Source organism: Ailuropoda melanoleuca, chromosome X (assembly GCF_002007445.2).
Source record: "Ailuropoda melanoleuca isolate Jingjing chromosome X, ASM200744v2, whole genome shotgun sequence".
Taxonomy (NCBI): domain Eukaryota; kingdom Metazoa; phylum Chordata; class Mammalia; order Carnivora; family Ursidae; genus Ailuropoda; species Ailuropoda melanoleuca.
This window is the reverse complement of record NC_048238.1, coordinates 7,258,208-7,276,875: the sequence shown is the minus strand read 5'-3', so window position 1 is coordinate 7,276,875 and position 18,668 is coordinate 7,258,208. Positions and strand designations below refer to the sequence as shown.

At 49.1% G+C, this 18,668-nt stretch overlaps 1 protein-coding gene across 1 annotated transcript in view; it reads right to left on the bottom strand.

The window, feature by feature from the left end:
- Positions 1-17,649, bottom strand: part of SHROOM2 (shroom family member 2) — a 152,929-nt gene extending 135,280 nt beyond the window's left edge. The window contains exons 1-2 of the mRNA XM_034649886.1: positions 17,619-17,649; positions 14,774-14,919 (exon numbers count right to left, since the gene is read on the bottom strand). Coding sequence (XP_034505777.1) covers positions 14,774-14,919; positions 17,619-17,634 — 162 coding nt within the window. The 5' untranslated portion in view covers positions 17,635-17,649. The remainder of the gene's footprint in view (positions 1-14,773; positions 14,920-17,618) is intronic.
- Positions 17,650-18,668: the final 1,019 nt, after the last annotated feature.

The window sequence follows — 18,668 nt, the reverse complement described above, 5'->3', positions numbered from 1 at the left end:
TCATTTATTTTTGCTACCTCTTTAAAGGCCTTGTCTCCAAATATGGTCACGTTTTGAGGGACTGGGGATTAGGGTTTTAATATATGAATTTTGGGGGACAACATTCAGCCCACACCACCAACCCAACCAGACAACTCCAGTACGAAAAGTTTCTTTGCCAGGTGCCTGAGTGGCTCAGTTGGTTAAGCACCTGCCTTCGACTCAGGTCATGATCCCAGAGTCCTGGAATCGAGCCCCACATGGGACTCCCTGCTCAGCGGGGAGTCTGCTTCTCCCTCTCCCTCTGCCCCACCCCACCCCCCGCTCGAGCTCGCTTGCGTCTCGCTTGCTCTCAAATAAATACAATCTTAAAAAAAAAAAATTTCTTTGCCAAAAAGCTTCAGAAGGAAATTTCATTGATGTCCCTCCCCTAAAAGTGTCAAAATACCCAAAGTTGTGAAAAATCTTAATTTCTAGAATTAAGAAAACTTGGAAAATCGAAGTAAAAAACATCACGTGTAATAAGAATGGTGCTTTACCTCTGTGTTCTTCCTCCCAAAAGACCAGAACCTCCCAAAAGACCAGAACCTCGATTTAACCACAACAAAAATATCAGACAAATCCCAGTAGCAGCGCAGTCTGTAAAACAGCCAACGAGCCCTGCTCAAAATGGTCAGGGTCAGCAAAACAAGGGAAGTCTGAGACCTGGTCACCGTCATAGAGGAGCCCAAGGCAAGAAGAGGATGGAACATAATGTGGCACCTTGGAGGAAATCCTGTGACAGAAAAGGACATCAGGGGGAAACAAAGGAAATGTGAATAAAGTATGAGCCTGTTGGTCATTACCAATACCGGCTCATAGACCAGGGAAACTTACTGTCATAACATAAGATGCTAGCAACAAGGAAGCTGGGTGTAGGATACATGGGAATGCTCCGTGCCAGCTGTGAAACTTCTCTGTATATCAAACAGTTCCCAAAATGCAACTTTTATTAAAAACAGCAACAATGTACCGTGTGTGCACAGGCCATGCAAAACCAGCCCCGTGCCCAGCACTCCTCTCCAGTCTGGAGACCCCAGGAGCTCCTGTGTTCCTGAGAATGGGGGACAACAGGTCCCGGGTATTCTTCAGGGCACACTGGGTTACGGGCCCCCACCAGGCAGATGGATGGCACTCTGCATCTCTGACAGGCAGGACGGGGTCAGAAAAGGTCACAGAAGCACTGGGGACAGACCTCAAGCTTTCTCTCCCTCCCCGCCCAAAATAAGCCCCAGTCCACTCCCAGGATAGGGAGTAGGGAAGGAGCAGGAAAAGAAAGGAAGGGAAAGGTGAGGGAGGGACAGATGAGACCACCAGACTCCATGCTCCTGCCCTCACCATGACAGGAAATCAAGACAGCATTCCTGAGGCAAGGCACGTTCACTTAACCAAAGGGCCAGACTGAAACGCGTCAGCTCCCACTACCTTCATTTGGTGGGAGGGTAAGTGGAGGAGATCCCTTAGAAAACCCTGAACCATAGGCATTTGGCCAGCAAATCAGGCACTAGCTTTAGACTCAGGAAGAGTAGGTGGGGAGGGGTCGTCTGATTCACTCTAAAGAGCCTACCATGTTTATGATTTAGGGTTCAAAGTCATCCAGACACTATGCACAGGCCATGTAAATTCTCTCACGCGGACCCTAGGACAGGCCATGTGCCTAGCACGGTTCAAAGGAAAAATAAGAATATTACAGAGAAATCCCTCCAAGTCCCACATGGACCCTCAGAAATTTGTTTAAATAAAAAATGTATCACTAAGTAGAATAGGTTAACAGGGAAATGGTCCAAACTCCCTAAATTTACATAACTTTAAGAGGAACTGAAAGAAAGAAATTTCAGGAAGTCATAAATAAGAGAAACTGACAACACAGACTGCCCATGCTGCCAGATTACCAAAGCACACAGACACCCACATGCCACACCCCACACCCCACACAGCATCAGAATATTTGAACATAAAGATCCCATTCTGTAGCCTGGTAGAGAAAACTGACCATGTTTGCACAGAACTACTCAATCTGAATGACTGCTGGAGAGTGCCCAGCAATGCTGGACAGAAAGAGTCCAACAACGCAGACTCGACTTTTGTGGCCGCCCAGCACAAGAAGCAGGGAATACAGACCAGGACTCGTCAGGGTGAGGAAGGATGCAGCGAGTATCTCCCTTCTGGCACACAGCAAACCAAAGAAACAACGCACTGTTTTCCTTCCACCATCACCTCCAGGATATTCTCTCATGTCCCCTCCCCTCTTGCTCTTCCTGGGGATTCAAGATGGTCTGCATCGAAAACTCCATGGGGCTTTCATAGGTCATCACATAAGCCAGAGGGACAAGGCATGAGACACACTGAGGCAGTACGATAACTTATACATGATTTTATGCATCATAAAAATCCCTGCACACGTGCTATGTTACCATATTCACTGCAGTGAGCCTGTAAAAATTTCTAAAAGAAATAAATCTTTCCATCTTCAAAGAACCCTAGTTGGAAAAGCCAAGTTCTGCAAAGTTGTATACAATATTAATTTTCTTTTTTAGAAATAACCATTCAGCACAAAAGAGTTTGACATTATATAAAAGTAAAAAGAAGTATGTAGGGGTGTGTGTGTGTGGAAAACACTCACCCACACTCCCTAACTAAAAAACATTTAACATCTTGATACACTGAATTTTTTTTCTCTACGTTGCATATGCAACTTTAAGTTACAAGCATTTACCCTCCTATAAACTCCTCAAATAGCAGCTTGAATTGATGTAGGATATTCACAGTTTGAATAATTTCATAGAACTCTGAATCTGTTTTCAGTTAGCAACTGTGGAAACAGCAGCAACAGACTTTAACCACAAGGTTAAATTAAACTTTTTGTAATCTAACCTATGCACAAGAATGTAGAATAGAAATCAACGCTACATGGGAGTTCAATTCACAGTATTTTCTGTATAAAAGATGAGACGGATTTTCTGTATAAAAGTAATACACGTCCTTTCAATTTTTAAAAGACTAGCATAGCAAGGGGGCTTAGAAGTGGTACGTGGAAATTAAGATGTGCAAGGCTTCGTGGAGAGCGGAGTTCTCTTTCCAAACTGCCATCACACCCGATCACCTGCCACCTTGCCCTGTCCTCCTGCTGGTGATAAAACCAAGGCCTCCAAGGACCTCAAATCTGGTAGAAAATAGGTCTTATCTCAACTGGAGAAGTCAAGTCGAGGTTGAAGTTAGAGCTCCATGGCACTGGATGTAAATATAGGAGTCAGAAAAGGCACAAGCCTCCTCCCCTCACTCCCCCACCCCCGCCCCCGCCTCCATCAGCCTGGAGGGGTACATTCGCAGACAAGGGAAAGGGTCTGTTCTCCTGTTGGCTCTCCTTTCAGTGATTTCCTGAAAATGAGCCTCTGATAGTAAGAAAAAGACAGCAGCCCACCAGCACCTAACTCAGGTGAACTGCGGACGCGACAGTACTCAGCGAGACAGAGGAGTGCCGGCCGCATTCGACAACACGGACAAGCCGCGGAACAGTCATTCAGAGAGGGAGATGCCAGCCCCACACGCTCAGCCCCCTCCAGGCCTCCATTCCTAGGGGATTCCAGACCATGCGCACGGACCCAGAGGGACAGCAGGTCGGGGTTGCAGAGGGGGTGGGGGGGCTGGAAGGAGAGAGGACAAAGCAGCAGAAGGACACTCTGGGGTGACGGCTGTTGTGCCTCCCTCGATCATGGTGCCTCCCTCGATCATGGTGAGTTTCACAGATGTATACACAGGTCAAAACCTCCACCGAACCATTCAACTAAACTCTAATCCTTCAAGGCTTAAGAAAAAAAAAATTCCTCTCAAAGGACTTGGCGAGGCCTCATGGCTGGGTTCTAAGCAGTTAAGAATCACATAAGGGGGGGCACCTGGGTGGTGCAATGGGTTGGGCGTGCGACTCTTGGTTTTGGCTCAGGTCGTGCTCTCAGGGTCCTCGGATCAAGCACCATGTTGGGCTCCCTGCTCAGCGTGGAGCTCAGCACTAAGTCGGCTTGAGAGTCTCTCTCCCTCTCCTGTTCATGCTCTCAAACAAATAAATAAATCTTAAAAAAAAATTATATAAGGCTGCTAAGAAGAGTTTCACTTGTTGGGGCGCCTGGGTGGCACAGTGGTTAAGCGTCTGCCTTTGGCTCAGGGCGTGATCCCGGCGTTATGGGNTGGCTCAGGTCGTGCTCTCAGGGTCTTCGGATCGAGCCCCATGTTGGGCTCCCTGCTCAGCGTGGAGCTCAGCAATAAGTCAGCTTGAGAGTCTCTCTCCCTCTCCTGTTCATGCTCTCAAACAAATAAATAAATCTTAAAAAAAATATTATATAAGGCTGCTAAGAAGAGTTTCACTTGTTGGGGCACCTGGGTGGCACAGCGGTTAAGAGTCTGCCTTTGGCTCAGCGCGTGATCCCGGCGTTATGGGATCGAGCCCCACATCAGGCTCTTCCGCTATGAGCCTGCTTCTTCCTCTCCCACTCCCCCTGCTTGTGTTCTCTCTCTCGCTGGCTGTCTCTATCTCTGTCGAATGAATAAATAAATAAAATCTTTAAAAAAAAAAAAAAAGAGTTTCACTTGTCATTTTCCAAAACCTCTCAGTGACTTGTTTTCTGGAGGGCTGGGGGTGCCAAAAAGCTCTTGAACTTTAGGACCAGCCATACTAATAAATGGGTAAGGAATGTGGGTGACAAGAGAAGGCCACCAACCCCTCGAATATTCCACGCCCAGAGCGCAGGTGACCAGTGGAAACCGTCCTCTTCCCCATGCCACCTCGTTGATATGGAAACCCAACACCTCTTGGCACACAGGACACACGGCACACACACAGGTTGCCAGGACCCCGTACACCAGATAGGAAGTGACAGATAATACTCGACGTAACTGGATACCGCTCCATGAGGTCTGTCAACAGCAAGAAACACCTGGTGAAATTTCAGTCAAGAAAAGGATGCCACGGTTTTAATGCATCCAGCCCTGTTGTCTGGTTTCTGATTTCCTTCCATGGAAGGCTAATCATTTGCATCTCGGGCACCCACGTGACAAAACTGGTTCGGGACAAGGTGCCCCCCGCCTTTGACCACTGTATGCAAATGTTTTCCAAATTAACCAGGGCATGGAGGGGAGGTTCTCTTAAAATTCTCTTAAGGACTTTTGTTTCCTTCTGGCTTGTTTAACCGTCGAGGGCTTATGGCTATACTGGAAGCCTGAGAAGAAACAAAGGCTCTATCATGATGCACTGCTTGCTGTTCTAGATGCTTTCGTGCACATTACTTTGACTCCCAGTAGTCAAGACTTGATGTATGTTGTGGGGTTCGTAAATCCTCACGCTCCCGCTGAGATCTGCAGACCTACAGGAAGATACACTGGTCACCGCGAACTGCTTCCGAAGTGCCTGCTATCACAGGGGTCAGCAAGAAGCCCGCTCTGTACTGAAATCCTGCCCTTACTCGATGCCCTACTCCCTAAGGGGTGCAAGGGACAGGTCAACTCCAGCTCTTCCACTGCTGAATGGTGACCCCCCCCCAACCCAGCAGCCTGCGAGGACCAACGGCTGAGCCCTATGCAAGACACCCGCCCCCCAGCCCGGGGCCGAGGAGGACTTGGGCACCCTGCGGCATCCAGGACCCCATGAGGAAGGAGCCAGAGCCGCAGGGGCACAGGGCAGTAAGCATCCAACCACCTCGTGTCAGCTGCACACCACGAAGAAAACAGAGCAACCCAAAATTCAGACCTGTCTCAGGATGCAGCCCATCCTCACACAGACACCTAAAGCTCGTCTCTACCACAACAGGGATTTTCTTGCTAAGTTCATTACACATTCCATGCTTTCACGAGGGCAAGACGAGACATGTGCACACCACACATTTTCAGAAGAAAGTACATAGAGAATATGCCTCCTGAAGCCGCTCTCCATTTAGTTGTCAGTTTGATGAAGCTGGGGGTTTTTCTCCACATTACAAGAATTTAGAGTTACTTCCTGAGGTCAGCGAGAAACGACATGAGACACATTTTTCAGATATTTGGTTTATTAGATTCTCTAACAATCCTGATATATTATGAGAAAAAACCCCATCCCTGCTTATGAATGATGGAATGGCTCTTCCGTGGACTTAAGTGACCCCTCCCGTCTCTGTGGAGAGCCTGGCCAGCTCCCCGAGTGCCTGGACTAGGGGGGACCCACGTGCAAGGGCAGTGCGCTAGAGCACGGGCAACCATGAGCACGGCCCTCAGCTGGTGAGCAGACACACAAATGTCTGTCCACACAATGGAACGGTACTTGGCAAGAAAAAGAACGCAGTACTGAGACAGGACAGTAGGGATGAACTTGTACAAGGTATTACTGAATGAATGAAGCCAGATACAGAAGGCAGGAGGCAGGCACGACTGCCACTGATAGGAAATGCCCAAAATAGGCAAATCTGTTCGAGACAGAAGATTTGAGGTTGCCCGAGGCTGAGGTGGGAACAGGGAGGTACAAAGGGTACAGAGGATCTTTTAGGGATGATGGAAATGGTCCAAAAAATTGGACTGGGTGATGGATCCAGAAGTCTGAGTTCACTAAGTCCCTGAGATGCACACTCAGAATGGGTGAATTTTATAGTAGGGAAATCAGACACCTGCGTAAAGCTGTCAAAGAAAACAGGAGGGGGGAGAGCGGGGAGGGAGGGAGGAACAAAGGGAGCAGACAGCGGGCAGAGGAGAGAAGCGAGGGGAGGCAGACAGAAGAGCATCAGATGTTCCTTCTCAGTCATTCCCAGCCCCGCTCTGCTGAGCACGGTCAGGCCTTCCGATCCCAGGAGCAGTGCTGCAAGGTAGGGCTGCCCAGCCCCACTGACAGATGAGGAAATGCATGCCAACAACGTCTGGATTTTACCCGAACTCACCAGCCAAGAAACAGATACAGGGGATGGAAGAAGTGGGACCCAAGGGGAGGAGGGAAAGGGGCAGGGGAGGAAAGGGGGAGGCAGGACTCTCAGAAACCGTGGGCCACACACACATCCACGTGTGCCTAAACACAACCTGCCCCTTCTCCCTACTGGCTTCAGGCCTTCTCCTCAGAGCAAGGCAAAGCACAGGTTATAGGCCAAGAAAAAAAAATGGCAGTTCAAGTCAAATTTCCTGACTCCCAGCTCTAAAACAAAAATATTAGGTCACCATGTTTACAGTAAATACTGCTATTGTGTTTCTCCCCATCAGCAAGCTACTTCCAGGGTTAACAGGATAAAACCTACTTTCCAGAGCAGAGCCGACCTTGACTAGACGACCTTGACCGGCCAGTGAGGACACAGGAGCAGCACACCTGCTAACACAGCCACCTGGTTCTGCGTGCTGGCAGGTGCTGCCTGAAGTGAACAAGTCCAGCTCGAAGCTACCTGCCCATCAGCCCCACACTGAGGCAGCGGTGCAGGGAGTGCCTGGCTCCCAGGCCTCACCAGGCTGTGGGGCAGGAAATGCAGGGACGGGTTTGCTGCATGTCTGCTGATGGCATGTAGGTGTTTGGGGATATCTGCTGTATTGTGGGAAAACCTCCAGCATATCTGCCCCCTCCGTCCCAGGACTCCCTTTTCTTTCTGTAGGATACCCATCTTAATCCTTCCCCCAAAGAGGCTCCAAAGACAGTTTCAGGCAAACCACCAACATATCTGCAGGGGCAAGGAATCCCAAGGAAGGCAAGGTAGAAGGATCCCAGCAGCGCACAGAGAAGAGGTTCTTTTGGGACCCCTTCACACACAAAGGCTAGACCACAGTCTGTCCTTCATGTCTCATTTCCGCTCTCCTTTGGCTACTTCTCCAGTCTTCATTACCTGTTCTTCTGCCATCTGTTGCCTTCTTCCCTCACCACCTCCCCTCCCCTCTCTGCCATCCCTCGGCCATCTTCTCTAATCCAGCACCTTTAAGCAGCAATGTACCACCAAACCGGACCTCCAGCCCTTGCCACCCCCCCAACCCTGACACCTCCTAGGTGGGCATTTACAGCTACCGTCTGAACATCCTCCAAAAAGAAAAAGAACAGATTTCATAGGCAATGTCATCTACCACATGTACGAATGCAAAGCATTTAACCACAGCTAAGTCCACCCCCGCCCCCCTCCACGGTATGGTGTGTGGGTAGAACGCAAAAGGAAATGACAGAACAGGTGGAGCTGAGGGGGAGGAGTGCCTGGAAGGTGCCTAGAGACCAGACAGGACTGAATGCACAGAAGAGAGGGTCCCAAGGAACGAAGATAAAGATAGATAACAACAGACAGAGCGCAACCAGCACGGACAAGAGAACAAACCCAGAGAGGTATGAGGTACCCCAGAACAGAGTTGACAGAGGTCCTTTAAAACAAGGGGTGATTTTAAGTGAACACTCAAAGCATTGGACTGAAAGGATGGGAACAGACGTTGCATCTGAGGTAGAAACATAGTTGATTAAAACCTCTAATGAATTCATAAGAGTGTTTTCTGGAGTGACCCTTGTACAATCCTGAGAGCAACTCTCAAGAAGGTTTGAAAGTGGCCTAGACCGTATCCTCAGAGAATCTTCAGCCCGAGCCCTGCTCTCTAGAACGCCAGCCCTACAACGTTCACACACACCCACGATCAGAGCTGGCATGGGGTCCAAAGCACCCAGGATCCGGATTGAGAGACTGAGAGATGTGCACCTACGTCTACTAGCTTATGGTCTTGGATTAGCTATGTATGGGTTCATCTCCAGGTTCCTTATGTATAAATAGGAATAACAGTACCTAACTGAGGGTTGTTGGGGGATTAAGTGGATAACGCAGGTCCTACGCTTGGCAGGGAATCTGGTACACAACACTCACTAAGTGATACCATCGAGGAGTCATTATTTTCAGAGATACTGTGCAGGACCAACTGTAGACAGCAGAGAAACCACGCAGCACTCCAGGAAGGAGAGCAACAAACTGTCACAGTAAAAATATATGTATTTCAAAATTTCATTCCGTAAGTAGTAACATGAAATTTTCTGCTCCACATGTTTTTAGCACTAAAGAGAAATGAACTCTCCAACCATGAAAAGACAGGAAGGAAGCTTAATGCAGACCGCTCAGTACAAGCAGCCAGCGTGAAGACGCTGCACACCGTAGGATTCCAACTCTAGGACGTTCTGGAAAAGTCAAAACTATGAGGTCAGCAAAAGGATCAGTGGCTGCCAGAGAAGGTTGCGGAGGGATTTTCAGGGCACTGGAAATACCCTGCAGGATTCCACCATGGTGGGTACAGGTCGTCATACTTTGTCCAAATGCACAGAACGTGCAAAAGAGTGAACGCGCAGGTAAACCAGGGGCTCTGGGTGATGATGAGGGGTCTGTGCAGGTCCATCCGTTGTAACAAAAGCCCCACTCCGGTGGGTAAGTGCCAGTGACAGTGGGGGAGGCTACGCATGTGTGGGCACAGGAGGCATGGGAATTCACTCAACTTTTCTCTCCATTTTATTAGAAACCTAAAACTGCTCGTCACAAAGTCTTAAAAAAAGTATTACCCCTATAATTACACATCAGCAGCCCACAAAATTTCTAACTGGAAAAGATACCATGTGATAAGGAAACACGTCCGCGTTTATTTTGTATTGATCTCTGAAAGTCTGGCTTGAAGGATTTCAAAAATCAGTATCCACTGCCCTTGTTTTTAGGACTCCTTAGAAGTAATAATTTTAGAATCATTCATATTAATTGTTTTTAAAGACACAGCCCAAAACAGACTTTAGAGCCCTGAGGTTCAGTTAGACATTATCGGGTCCTAAACCAAGTGTGTGACCTTGGGGAGCGTCAGTCGTCTCTGTGGACTTCAGCACTTTCTCCATCGCGCAAGGGTGTGTAACCGGAAGTGCCTGCTTGCCGTGACTTGTCAGAATCTACAGAAGACACGAGGACGTGCAGGGGGTGTGAGCTTAAGAAAGGAGACCTACCGGGGAGGGAAAGAGAAGGAGCTCTGAGACAGTGACAGAGGGAGGGAAAGGTCTGCACAAACAGAAGGCAGGCTGACAGAGGGGTCTGGAAGGAATGCCCAAGCACAGGAAGAAGCAAGCCCAGGACTTCAGGAAAGGCTCAACTACCCTTCCCTGGTCTCCTCTAAGATCCTGGCCACAGCAGTCAATGCTGGGTTTTCAGAACCAGATGTCTCGAGGGCTCACAAACACATCAGCAAGCATGGTTGGAACAGCCACTATAACTACTCTGCAGAGGAGACGCATGCCTCCAGGGGCCCACACCTGGCGTCTAACTCGGGAAGACGCCTTGTCCGCCAGCATTCCTTCCTCCTGAGGAAAGCAGCTCTCCCCTGCAGGTTTTCCCATCGCTCTCTGGCTTCCTCGGCCCCACTCCCAGCAACAAGGGCACACCACCAAACCTGTGCTAGGGACCACGGTCCCTGCAAACAGGGATGGTTCCAAGGCCACCGCGGACGGGGGACAGATCGTTTTCTGTGCTGGGGCGTCCTGTCCGCTGCAGGGTGCTGAGGGGCCTCCCTGGTCTCCATCCACCAGATGCCAGGAGCCACCTACCCATCAAGCTACAGCAAAAACCAAAATATCTCCAGACACTGCCAGGTATCTAGGGGGGCAAACTCACGCCCAGCTGCAGTCAAGAGGAGAACGTCTGTGAGGCTCGCCAGAGCCCAAGCATTCCCTTCCTTCCAGAAGGCAGGCCTGTGGAACAAAGCCCAGGGCCACCTTTCACATCCCCTGGGGGAAACATGCTGGAGAATTAAGCCAGCAGGAAAGAGGCAGATAGATAGGCCTCCTGGCATGTGTAGCAGCCTCCCCACCCCCAGGACGACAGACAGGTCTGCGAGGAGGCTGCTAGTCTACGCAACCAAACTCATCCTGGCTCTCTCCCGTTCTCTGCTCCGATAATCACACCCAGAAGAGCATGGGGCGGGCACACTCTTCACGGCAAGTCATCCTTGGTATTCAAGGTCTCAGGAAGCAAATGTTCAGTTAGGACGTTTGTAAGGAGGTCCCTGGGGAGGCACAGCCGGGGGGGGGGGGATGAAAAATGAACAGAGGTTCACAACAAAGTGAAACAAAAATAATTTGCAGATCATCACCCAATACTCTGACCTAGGAGAGGGGAATTTCAGAAAGGTTGGGAAAACGGAGAATGGAATTCTCAGCCCTGCAGAGGAGAGGCCAAGTCATGATCTTCCGGGGAAAGCCAGAGGGTGGCCCACAGGGCACGGAGAAACCGCTAGCAGCAGAACGCCACTCCCAGACGGCGGTCCAGCTCAGCCACAGCAGAACTTGCTGGCACCTGCAGACAGTTAGGGGTGCTAGGTGAGGCTTTGTCCAAGGCTGCCCTGTTCAGAGGCGTCCTTTTTTAGCATAGCACAGAGTCTAAGAATTGCCCGCAGGTTTCCTCCGCCAGAATGACAGCAGAACACACTGGTTAGTAAGTAGAAAGAAACCGGTCCTCGTAGTCCCGACAATGCCCTCTTCTCTCCTCTGCACATGCACAGCCCCACGAAAGCCGTCACATCTGGCCACCTGCTGCTGCAGAAAGCAGGACAGTAAGTCCTTACCCTCCCTCTGACCCATTACCGGGTGGGTTTCTACTAAGGCCTCAACATAAAACAAGAGACATCGACTATCGGACGTCTTGACCTTGGCAGGGGAACGAACATGTGATAAATCAGCAAGCCAGGGTGACACTGGCTCGTGGTGGGCGACCCGGCCCCACAGCGCTATGCGCATGTTAGCGTCTGACCAGCCGTGGAGCCTGGTGATTCACGGCCCCACCACACACTAATCTGCACGGTTTATGGCCCCACATCTGCTCGGCACGCGGGCTCCTGCTGGCTCTTCCAGCTTGCTAGGGAGGTCCCACTGGCTCGAGCTGTGCCCACTTCTGACTAAAGGGCTCGCTAACTACCGAGCCCGCCTCCAGCACCAGCTCTGACAGCTTGCTCGTGTACTCTCATTAAAGGTGGCCAGCAGGGTTCTAAAAAGAGCCCTCAGACAGACGTAGGCTGGTACAGCATTCCTAATCCCAGGATCTGAGATTCCCTTTCCAGGTCATGCTCACCTGACCAAGTGCAGAAAGTGGCTACCTTGCCTCTTTCAGATCCGAAACCCTCAGAAGGACCTGGACACGCCACTGGGAAAATATCTGATGATTTTCTGAAGCCAGTAACTAGTGCTTTTCAACAACACTGGGCTGAAATGTTCTCCCAACAGAACCTGACACCTGAATCCTATCGTGTTAGGTCTGAGTCCTTGGTTTTCTCACCCCGAAAACATTCACAGTAACTAACCTGCCCCAATCAGAATGTCGTAATAAGCACATTCTGGTAACGATGCTGGGGCAGGTGCACACTCTTTCCCATCTGAATCATACTTTCTATCTCAGATGCTAACTTCAGAAAATATCTTTATGATTCATCTTCGGCCAAAGGCAATTTCTCAACCTGAGATTCTTGGCCCCAGTTTTCACATATGAAAAAGGTCTCCTGTACTAGGACTGGCTCCCCATCTTTTAGCCCTAGAACCCGCAATGTGTTGTTGTCCCCCTAAGGACTGGAGGGGAAGCAAAGAGTGTGCAGCCACCTGCTGTCTGGACAAATGGTGGCCCTGTTACCCCATCATGGACACTGGGCATCCCTGGGATTCCATGGCCAAAGGATGCCTCCGGCCACTGCCACCATCCACGCGTCACAGCCCTTTGCACCAAACCAACAGCCCCTACTGTGAGGACACCCAAAAGGTGGGGTCACGAGCCTCTGACTCGTGTTGCTTGTATTACCACCATCAGCAACACCCGCGGATCGCTGAAACGTGTGTAAAACACACTAGCCCACTACACAAAGCACCTTTAGGTTCCCAACCTTAGACACGGGAAAACTGCTCAAAGAGGGTCCTAGGTCCAGACACAAGGAGCAGTTGGCATCCACTTTCCTAACTCCCACATAACTCTACAGGTTTTTTGTTTACCTGTTCAAATGGAAACAAGTATTGCTTTGCCACTTGTAAAGATGTGTCTGTGTATATGTAAATACACAGACATGATTGTAAAAAAACCCAAGCACTATAGTCATGTATAAAGTAGAAAGTAACCCCTCCCCATCCCACCCCAAAGTCCAGATAAGCACTTATTTAAAAGCTAAACGTCTATTAACACTAATTGCTAGCCATACACTTCTGGAAGCAGATGCATAAAGGTGAACAGCCCAGATTCAGGGGCTTTCAAAGGAGCAGCCCTGAGTCCGGGAGCCTACCTCCAGAGCCGCAGGCACCAGGCCGAGCCCTGTTCACAGCTCTGCTATCCACCAACTTTGTAACTCTGAACTTAGATCCCAAACTTTCGTTTCCAACAGCTGTACCATGTAAAAAGTAGGAAGTGCTTCCTTAGAGCAGACAGAAGGCATCAACAAGATAAAGCATACACAGCTGAGGTTCCCCAAAACCAGCCTACAATCTGGATTGCATGGACGGGCTTAGAATAGCTTGCCGGGCCCCGGGGCAGGGCCTGGTAGCCTGCACTGTGACAAGCTCCTGCACGAGGCCGACGCTAGTGATTCTGAGACCCCACTCAGAGAATCCTTGCAGCAAAGCATTTAGCCTAGCTCCTGGCAGGTCCACAACTGGGAGCCAGTGTCCCATAAAACACAGCTCATCACCCCAAATCTTTTCCTGCTTTAAAATCCCTCCGCTCCAGCCTCAGCACAAAGGCTGCCCCCTTACCAGTCTTGTGATCCTCTGGGCCACCAGCTGAGGCACAGCTTGACCCTGCTCCCCTGCCCTGGCCCAAAGGGAACCCACAGGGTTCACACCTGTGCGGGGCACCCAGGGAGCCCTCTGGCCAGGGGCATTGAATTTTCTTCTCGAGCTCTGCAGACAACTCTTGGTCCCTGGTTATAAACCTGCCAACACGAGTTAAGGCAAAAAGGTAAGACAGATTCTCCACCTTGTTTACACATTTGAATCTCCTGGTGAGCTTTAAAATCACTGATACCGGGACACCTGGGTGGCTCAGTCGGCGAAGCATCTGCCTTCCGCGTGGGTCAAGATCCCAGGGTCCTGAGATCAAGCGGCATCAGGCTCCCTGCTCAGCCTGCCGCTCCCCCTGCTTGTGCTCACTCTCACTTTCTCTGACAAATAAATAAATAAAATCTTTAAATAAAATAAAATCACTGATACCTGCACCCACCCTGTGACCCTGACTTCACTGGTCTGGGGTGTACCCCGGGCATCAGCTGTTTTCAAAACTCCCCAGGTGATTCAAATATGTAGCCCGGGATGCAATCCATTCTGTGTGGGGAAATGTGAAGTCATCCCCTTTCCTCTATCTACCCAAAACCTGCTGTAACATTTCCAAGGATCCGTTTTCACTGGAGTTTTAAGGCCCAATAGAGGCCCTAGGGCTCAGTATGCTTCAGGACTGCACACCTTTCAAAAGCATTTGAGCCTCTAGGTAAGTTTCCCCAAATCCTGCTCATCTTGTGCAAGGTGAGAATACATAGACAGTGATTTTTCTTGCTGTTGATGTTTAAGGAATCAAGAGCTGAAAATAAAGTCATTCTTCGAAACAGATTTAAAAAAATGGTACCTATCCAAGAAGTTACGTGGAACACCACTTAGATGTTACAATAAACTTGTATTATTCCTAATATTTCATACTACCATAATATTACTATTTCATATGGGTCACCCAAGTGTAGCACTGATGCAGAAAGCTAGGTTACTCATGAAAGAGGTGGCTCTGATGACCATGTTGACAACCCAACATGCCGAAGAAAAAGCACGTACCCTTGAACTTGACAGAAGCTGTTGCATTGCGCGGTCACTGAGTGCCTGTAATGCATCAGGCGCTGGGCAGTGCGGCGTGGATGCCGATCCCGGTGGAACCCTGCAGTTGCGAGTGGGGGAAGCTCGCACTAAGGGGACCAGTGCAGCTGCAAGAGGCCAAAGGACAAGGTGGAATCACGAGGGGAGCTTACACCACAACCAGGGGTTCCGATGGAAATGCAGACTGAGCACCACCCCCCAGCCCTTTCAAGGCCTCCGGGTGTTTGGCACGCTTGGGGTGGAGGGGTACTGACTGGGTGAAGCTGCTCCTTCCTTTTTCTCACTGTCACACTCACTCACACTCACTCACACACACACACTCGGAGCTCACAGTACCTCGCACGCAGCGTGAGCACAGCATCTAAAAGAAAATAAATGTTACAGAATGCCTGTCTCCCAAGGGCTGTGCAGACTGTCCTTTCACCTAAGTTTCCGAAGAATGAGCTGGGCCAGGTAGCATTTTAGCAGCGTGGATATAAAACACAGGAAGAGTACTGGAAGCTAACGAGCATAACCGTCTCTAAAATGCCAACTCTTTCCATTTCTTAGCCCCAGTCCAGTTTATGGGAACAGAACGCTGAAAAGAGTCTCACCATTTTGTGAGAACCAAAAAGCTTCAAAAGTTAAATTAAAATTTCATGCTGTCATGGGATTATGTGTACAAATACTGTTTTCCGGTTGCAAGCATTAATTATACCATGAACATGGTCTCTACTAGGGAGAAAAAGCCACCGGGCAATTACCCCATGAACAAAGTGGGCTTAAGATACATTCCCCACGATTCCTTTCTTCCTTTCTTTCTTTTTTTCAGTACAGAGCAAAGAGAATTTTTTTAAAACTTGGAGTTTCTAGAGTCCTTTAAAACCATCCCAAGCACACCTTATTCCATAACCGTTGCATTCTGATATTAAGGGCTTCTTTTTCCAAAGCTGTCTATGTAAGCATAGTGAACTTTCCTCCGGAGAAATCTTTCCTGCCATTACTCCATCACATCTGAAAAAGAGATACGTCTCTAAAAGAAGCGAAACACTCCTTTCATGAAAGCAATCCTGAGAACCTCGGGAAGGTGGTAGTCCCGGTGAGTGTCTGCCCATGCTGTGCCCCACAGGAGGCTTCTGGGAACATTTGGCTTGGAACGTCTCTGCCTATACTTCCCAGGTTCTGAACATAATGCAGGCGTCCTAATAGGGAAAATCAGGCACACTGACTGGGCCAGCGCAGTAAGACCCTGCACAGTTCAAAAGGGCAGAATTCTTGTGTGCTGGGATCACAGAAGCACAGCAGGGGTATTGATCCGCTAGCTGGCATTCCAATACCCAGAATGTTCCTCTGGCTTTCCATCATTGTTCCCCTGCTCGAGCTCGGAATTCCCTGAGCTAGCTACGAAAGGGCTCATGCAATTACTTTTGTCCAAATACATTATTCCTGGGGGATGGGAGAGACAATGGAAGATTTCTAGGCTTACGAATCCCAATTTAGAAGTTCCCTTCTCTTACTAGAAATCGAGGACCCTTTAAGGTTTGAACAGTTGAACTAAAAAGATCAGTGGGAAAACAAAGAATGTAACTAGCCTCGTTTACCTAAAACCTAAATGTTACTTCTCCATTAAAATCCGAAACATGATTCAAAAGTAGTAATCACGTAATCAGTCTTTTTTGGGGGGAGGGGTGGGGAGATGTGAAACCAGGTCTTACTGGGAAATGGCAGAGTCAAGGAGTGGTGGTGGTGGCCCCCACACTTCCGACCCGGCTCATTATAAGTTCTGCTCCCCTCAAATCCTCTGCCCTACAGGTCCTGCCTCTGAGAAAAGTACCGCATGCTGAAGTTGTTATGGCACACTACATACTTCACACCAACTGAAGTCCTAACTACAAATATAAAATCTCATTACTTAGGAGGATAATTTGAATACAATCTTAAAATAATTAAGAACACTTTTTTTTTTTAAAGATTTTATTTACTTGAGAGACAGAGAGAGAGAGAGAGACAGAGAGCATGTTCAGGGGAGAGGCAGAGCGAGGGAGAAGCAGACTCCCTGCTGAGCAAGGAGCCCAATGTGGGTGGGACTCGATCCCAAGACCCTGGGATCATGACCTGAGCCGAAGCCAGACGCTTAACTGACTGAGCCACCCAGACACCCCAAGAACAACAAATTTTTAAGAACAAAACATTGAGAAGATTTATTCGATCACATAACCTATTTTTACTCTAGAGTACAATTTGGCAGTAGTCCCATAACCTGAAGTTATTAATCTGTGCAAAATTACATGATTCATTTGATGACTTACAGTTTCGTGGTGATTAATACTATTTATTAATAGCTACAGCTTGGGGCTGAATTACAAGGGCAGGTCTGGCTTTAAATGCTACTACTGAAATTGGGTCCCCAAAGTTCAGGCAGCTTAGCCCAGAGCTCCATGCTCCGTGCAGAGCCGAACATGGGGACGGCTCTATCTCACCACCTGAGATCACAACCTGAGTCAAAATCATGAGTCAGACCCTTAACCGAATGAACCACCCAGGCGCCCCCAGAGCTGTTTGATGTTCACCATATCTCCCAAAGAGACTTAACTTTTAAAATACCTTCTTCTTGGGGTGCCTGGGTGGCTCAGTGGGTTAAGCGTCTGCCTTTGGCTCAGGTCATGATCTTGGGGTCCTGGGATCAAATCTGTGTCTCCTTCTCCCTCTCCCCCCACCCACTCGTGCGCTCTCACATAAAATCTTAAAAAAAAAATACCTTCTTCTCTATTAAACACAAAGGACTTTTCTACACACGATGTGAAATTCCTTAAAACAGTGAACATACCTCCATGTAGAGACATTCTCCATCCATACCTTGTTAGCTTCTTAATTCCTCTGCACATACCTGAACTCACTTGCCCTTCTGCTGCCGGAGTGACCCCTGCCACCACCAGCTGCTCTAATACCTTCCATGGCTCCCCGTGCTCTTGGAGCAAGGCCTGGGTTCCTGCCAGCTTCGCCTCCCAGCCTCCCCCACTTCCTCTAACCTGCAGGAAGAGGCTCTCCCAGCCCAGGGGCCGCCCAGCTGTCCGGAGTGATTTCTCCCTGAAGAACACACTCTCTCCCCAGGCTATCTGCCCATGGGCCAGACCCAGTACCAACAGTGGAATCCGGTGACAAGCACAATTAGGGGGCCCTAAGGAACTGCCCAGAGGATGGGACTTTCCCAGTCGGCCTCCTGGCAGTAGGTCTGCAATTCAAGAATGAGCCTGAATGCCTCAACCCATTTCCTTTTATTCAATAACAGCTTTATTGAGCTATAACTCACATTCCAAAAAATTCACCTTTCTAAACTTTACAATTTGGTGGTTTTTAGTATACTCCGTAGACTTGTGTAAACATCACCACTGTGTAATTCCAAAACATTTTCATCACTCCCCAAAAGAAACCTCGAGCCCATTAGCAACCACCCCCATCCATTTTCTGCCTGTATGCATTTGCTTATGCGGGACATTTCTATCAATGGAATCAGACAATACGTTCTCAACCGGCTTTTATTTCAAACACTAACTACACATTTGCTGTGTGGTTGGGTATGTGACACTTCTGATCACAAGGCCCGAGTCTGAATTCCAGAAACGCCTGGCTTCAGGATACATGAGGTGTTAGAGACAAATCCACTTCCTGGGAGCCCATTGCCTTAGCCAAAGGCAGACGCTTAACCCACTGAGCCACCCAGGTGCCCTAAGACCCTGCATTTCTAACAGGTTTCCGGGTGATATTGGTTTGAGGTTCCAGGTGGCTGGTCTGACGGCCATCCTTTGAAAACCACAGCTTGCCGGGGGTGGCAATCCCTCAATGGCATGCCAAATCCTGTGCACCACCTGCTTTTATA